Raw genomic sequence first — 6,000 nt, 5'->3', positions numbered from 1 at the left:
CACGGACTGTTAACGCGGAGCTGGCGGTCTGGGGGAGAGGGGACAAGAACGGACGCGGGGTCGGACCCGGGGACGGGCACGGGGACAGGTTTTCCATCTGAAGGCCCCTGGATTTCAGGGTTAGTCAACTCTCGAGACGCGCGAGGGTATGCAGTACAGAGCTCCTGTTTGCACATCTGTTGGTGGTGGTGAGAGAAGTTCGAGCAGATGTCCATTCGTTGGGGACTGGTTCTAACTCAAGAGTACATCCCTGCGAACAACAGTAGAGCTTTTCTTTTTTAAGATTTTTATTTGACAGAGATACAGAAAGAATGCAAGTAGACAGCAGCGGGCAGGGGGAGAGGGAGCAGCAGACTCTTCGCCGAGCAGGGTGCCTGATGCGGGGCTGGATCCCAGGACCTGAGCCGAAGGCAGACGCTTCACCCACGAAGCCACCCAGGTGCCCCAGTAGGGCTGTTTTTTAACAAGCTCATTATGGATAGGCGATGTCCAAGATCCGTTCCATAACCACAACAAAGGAGACAGGAAACCGTACGCTGAGTCCGCCCTCATCTGTGTGAGCAGTGACGGAGGAGGATATGCACATTTTTACTAGTGGGCAGAGGGGTATACAGAAGTATGGAAACAACGTGGGAATGCTCGTTGCCCCTGAAAATCCAGTGTCAGGGTGGCACCAGCAAAGCTGGACCGGGCCCGGGTTGTCCTGGCCCACCAGTGAGTCTTAGCTCAGTGACCCACACTTGTGTTTACTCAACGCAGCGACCCCCAGGGTAGGCTTGAAAATGAGCTTGAGTCCCACACCTGCCTTCAGTAGCAGTCGCCCTGATGACATGTTAGAGGGCAGCTGACCTGGAACCCCAGAAGGCAGAGGCCCCAGGAATATGCAAAGAGTCCCACCCCTACCCGCACAGGGGCAGGAACAAGGCAAACAGAAGAAAGAAAGAGTTTATTCTTCACTGGAAACATCACATGCACTTTTAAAAATTTAAACTCTTTATTTAAACATTTCAATAGCATCTTATCAATTTGGTGGCAGCAAAAGCAGCACTACCAAAGACAAGTATTTTGAAAAGCATTTACAAAAATACCGTGCACAAAGTCCTATTCTGCATCTTTAAAAATAAATATTCAAAATATTTCCACCCCAACTCCCAAATTTAGTTTTATATAGGAAATTTTGACTTATATATTTATCCTGTAATATCTGAAACATCTGTATACATTTTATCCAACTAAACTGCATAGGCATTATTGAGTCCCAATTCTAAAAGTGAAAAAAAATGCTACTTTATGGAGTTGAGGACAGTTGTGCAGTACACATAAAACCCCAGTCAGCACCATCACTTTCTGTTTCTGAAAATACAGTGTTTATGAGAACACGGAAAGAATGATCTTAACCCAATAAAACTTAAATAATTTTTAAAACATCTGTAACACTTTAAGTGCCTTGCAAATATCTCATTTATAAAGTCTGCTCAGTAAAATAGTCTAAATATTAAATATTAATTATAAACAAAACAAGTCTCCTAGGAATTGAGAATGGCCGACATCTGTATTAAGAGGCAAATCCCGACAAAAGCCAGGAAGAAAAGTGCTGCCGTAAGAAAAATTATAAACCTACAACATAATGGTGAATTTGCCACACTGGACAGTGTCCTTGGAGAACCCATCAGTAGAGTAAAAACTGAAGATTCTGAAAGACTGGGAGCACATTAGTGTTCAACTTTGCAGCAAGATTTAAAACAAAACCTGATGACATCCCCAAGGTTGGATTTCTGGGCTCCTACGGACACTGTGAGGTCCAACTCCAGGGTGGCCCCAAAGGGCGGAGACTTGCCGAGACCTGAGCCCTCTGTTCCAGACTGGCTGAGGTCCAGACCACCACCCTTCTCAAATCAGTCCCACTTCAAGCCCACAACAAACCAACCCATCCCAGATTCTGAACAGAAACAACACACCCAGGCCTGACTCTGAAAGTCTTTCTCAAGCAGGAGCAAACTAAGTAGAAAAAATTATTCCCTTCCTCCACCTGGGAACTTAAACTAACTACTGATGCTGAATAAAGAAGCAGCCCTCTCCTAAAGGAAAGGAGTTCAGAACTCTGAAATTTGGTGACGTTTTTCCCTGAAAGAAATGTGTGCTGGATGGAACAGATGAAACAGGTCTGCCCCCAAAGTCCTTTAGACGGACCAGTGAAAGGCTAAATATCAAACCTTCAAGAACACTTTGACCTTTAACTTCACTTGCTCTGTTCCTGATGCCGAGAGCATATAAGTATCAAGAGCTTTCTGTTCAAAAACAAACCCCAGAACAACTATGCATTCCGCCGGATTCCCGCAGAGACGGGCCGTGGCCAGCTGGTCTCGGGGAAGCCGGGCATTCGCCAGGCAGGGTTTTCTGCGGACAGAAGAGCAAGCTGGGCGTCAGCCCCCACTGGCAGTCGGCAGCGTTTATTGAGGGGTGACATCCTCCCGATGCTCCAGGTGCCTGGTTCAGGAAGGGCTCCAGTGTTTGAGGCTGTCCCCATATATACAAAATGTACAAGAACCACAGGAGGGTCTCTACTCGACCGGCTCTCCATGAACTCTGAACCGATAGAGACACGTGTACTCAGGATGGCCCCAGTTGGAGAGAATCCGAAGCTCCACTATCTGGAAAGCTCCGTCAGGTCTCTTCTGAAATGGAAAGGGGAGGGGAAACACCTGATTCACAGTAACAGCCCAGGCCCAGTCACTTCCCCCACTCTGCCATCCGACAGGAAGTAGCCATGTGGGAAATTTAGTGTCAGTGTCAACTCCGTCATCTGTCGTCAGACACAGAGCTCAGGCAAATGGACTCCTCATAAGCCACAGATTTACTTTCAGCGTCAAAAACAGGACGCCTGTGTGCAGAGCAAAATATACACTACAAAGGCTCGTTTGGGAAGAACTAGGAAGCTCAGATTCCACTTCCCTCTGGCGTTGACGCCCATGTGCACCCCGGCAGCTCTCCTGCCCACTGGACAGAAGGAACCTACAGGCCCCCAGGAGCAATGCAAGTTCTTACCAGAACGTGGAACATCTGGAGTGATTCCCCTTCCTGATCATACACAAACTGTCCCAGAAGCTGCCCTTCCTCTTGGTATTCATTTTCTAATCCCTGAAACCGAAACCAGTCAGTCATCAAGTAAAGGAATAAGGACACTGCCGTTCGTTAGGATGGGAGGGGGCAAGCATCCCTATGATCTTCCCCAGAAGTCCTGTCAAATGCTCTGCACTGTGTTAAGGGCTTCCCATAGTCACAGCAGCCCCACGAGGCAGGCGTTACTCCTCCTGTCACACAGGTAGGCAAAACCACACCACAACTGGCGAGCTAACAAGAGACATGGGACTGAATGTCCAACTGCACAGACCCCACCGTCACCCAGTGGCTCACAGTGCCCTCAACACCCCAAGTGGAACTTGAGGAGCCTGGAAAAAGGACAGTGGGCCACCTCACACTGAGAACAGACGGGGGTGCCGGGGGCTGGTGTGCAGTGGGGGCAGAGTCTCCATCAGGGAAGATGAGCATGTTCTGTGAGGGAGAGCCGTGTAAAGGAGCTTTGTCCAGGGAACTACATGCTTCAGACAGGAAAGGCAGGGCTGTGCTGTGTGTGTTGCCACAAGGAAGTCACCAAAAGGAAACAGAAGTGACTGCTAGAGCACGTCATCACGGGGAAGGACTGCCTGGTGTGGGATGCATGGAGGCAACAATGGGCCATGGGCACATGTGGCCAAATGCTGAATCGAGACCGACACCGGAAAGTGCGTCTGTATGTGACCCCTGACTAGCGTTTCTGTACAGAGCAGCTCAGGTATGCATGGGGAAGCTAAGATCCCAAAAGATAAATCAGTAAAAACGGAATGGACCTACAAAAAACAAAGGAAAGTACATGTGAAATGCACAGCAACATCGATGAAATATGCGGTTTTCACCTGTCAAGTTAGCAGAGATTAGAATAAGAGGGCACAGATAGGTCAGTGCTGGTCACCTGCCCGCAGCAAGGGGTCAGTGGCCCTGCAGACGCTCGTGCCCTGCCCGCCCCCTCTGCAGTGAGGCACACAGGGCTGTGAGCGCCTGGTCTGAGGGAGTGAGGGAGAGCTGAAGTCACAGCGGGCAAACTGGAGAGATACATCCGGGTTTAGCTACAAAATGGTATTTTGTGCTATTTAAAGATATGTGCAGAGTTAATGCCATCAGGACACCTGGTGGCTCAGTTGGTTAAGGGTCTGCCTGTGGCTCAGGTCATGATCTCAGGGTCCTTGGGATCGAGCCCTGCATCGGGCACCCCGCAGAGCAGGGAGTCTGTTTCTCCCTTTCCCTCTGTCTGCTGCTCCCCCCTGCTCTGCGCATTCTCTCTCAAATAAAATCTTAAAAAAAAAAAAAAAAGTTAATTGCCATCAAAAAATATCTATGGAAAGTTTGTTTTTTTACACTAAGAAACGAAATTTTATGAACTGTGTTTTCTTGACTGTATTTTTTAGAAAGAAAGGAGAACAGAAAATGCCGCAGCATGAACAATGGCTTTTCTGGGGGCTCTTTTTCCAACTTGTGTGTGGGAAATGTCCTGTCAACTGAGCAGGAAACAGTTTACAGCCCAACGGCCCTATGTTCTCTGGAAACAGAACTCGGCAGGTCCACAGACTGGGGAGCAGCAAACACACTCTGTATAAGCTGCCTCCCCAGGGAAGGGCTGAGATGGCGCCCTCCGCGTCAGATCTCCTGAGAGCACTGAAGGGCTTGGCGGGGGGACAGAAGCCAGCCTCTGCCACTGGGCTCATCTCCGGGTAGGTCCCAGAGCGGGAGGAGGAGGAGAACGGGAGCCAGCTCACTCACATAGACGGCGAAGTCCTTGGGGGCGCTGGTGATGTTGCCCGTGGGCGAAAGCGTCTTCGGTATGTGCTCCAGGGTGAAGGTGGTGGGGCGGATCTTCATGGACAGCCGGACCACGAGGTAGCCCTGCGAGCCTCTGAACGCCCAGCAGTTACCTGGATGGATGTCAGGCTAGGGAAGAGGCAGAAGACGACGACTTAGTCCACCTGACCCTCGATCCATGTGGGGGCTGGAGCACTGACCCTCCCTGCACTGTGAGAACTCCATCTGGAGGGGCGCCTGGGTGGCTCAGTTGGTTGGACGACTGCCTTCAGCTCAGGTCATGATCCTGGAGTCCCAGGATGGAGTCCCGCATCAGGCTCCCAGCTCCATGGGGAGTCTGCTTCTCCCTCTGACCTTCTCGCTCATGCTCTCCCTCACTCTCTCTCAAATAAATAAAATCTTTAAAAAAAAAAAAAAGAGGGAGAACTCCATCTGGAACTTCTGACTCCCTACACACTTACCCAGTAACAGCCCACAGGTGACCAGAAGCCTCACCTATCACAGGAGGTTGATCAACACATGGCATAGACGCATATGATCTGCTGTATTCTTACAACGAAATAAGCTGGAGGAAATTGTAAGAGGAAACCTACTGTTGACAGCATTTCGTTTATAAACACACATCTGCCCGAAGGGAGGCTGCTCAGCTCAAACCCCCTTATGAAGGGTCAAATGCAGGGATACGAGCTCTTTAGAACGCACCTGACATTTTAAAACTTGAAATACAGAAACACGAAAACAATAATAACACGAAAGACTTTTTGCAAAGTAAAAAAGCCACGATAAACAAACTGAAACGACAAACCGGGGAAAGGCTTGTGCAGAGGGGGGCCGTCTCCAGTATGGGAGTGAGCCTCCCAACATTTATGTCAGCCAGCACCTTCAACAAAACTGGGCGAGGCAAGCATGTTTTAAAAAAAGTAAATTTACATGGTCCTCAAACATAGGAAAAGGTGCTCCACCTATAGAGTAACAAGAGAAATACACACTTAAGCCACAGGTATCGTCCTTTCTCACCAAAAAGATCAACAGTAACACCGGGACCCGTGGAACCCTGCATGCTAACAGCTGGTCAGTACACACAACATACCCCCTTAAGGAGCATCA

The 6,000-nt window shown here is 49.3% G+C and overlaps 1 protein-coding gene across 18 annotated transcripts in view; it reads right to left on the bottom strand.

Annotated features, from left to right (window-relative positions):
* Nucleotides 1-970: 970 nt before the first annotated feature.
* Nucleotides 971-6,000, bottom strand: part of SUN1 (Sad1 and UNC84 domain containing 1) — a 54,912-nt gene continuing 49,882 nt past the window's right edge. For 17 of the 18 annotated variants that reach the window (XM_032327730.1, XM_032327734.1, XM_032327739.1 and 14 more), the window contains 3 exons: nt 4,855-5,022; nt 3,046-3,138; nt 971-2,675 (listed from right to left, as the gene is read on the bottom strand). In XM_032327730.1, coding sequence (XP_032183621.1) covers nt 2,562-2,675; nt 3,046-3,138; nt 4,855-5,022 — 375 coding nt within the window. In that variant the 3' untranslated portion in view covers nt 971-2,561. The other variant, XM_032327733.1, reaches the window with a different exon arrangement.

The sequence above is a fragment of the Mustela erminea genome, chromosome 20 (genome assembly GCF_009829155.1).
Source record: "Mustela erminea isolate mMusErm1 chromosome 20, mMusErm1.Pri, whole genome shotgun sequence".
Classification (NCBI taxonomy): Eukaryota; Metazoa; Chordata; class Mammalia; order Carnivora; family Mustelidae; genus Mustela; species Mustela erminea.
The sequence above is the reverse complement of the archived record's forward strand: the minus strand, read 5'-3'. Positions and strand labels throughout refer to the sequence as shown.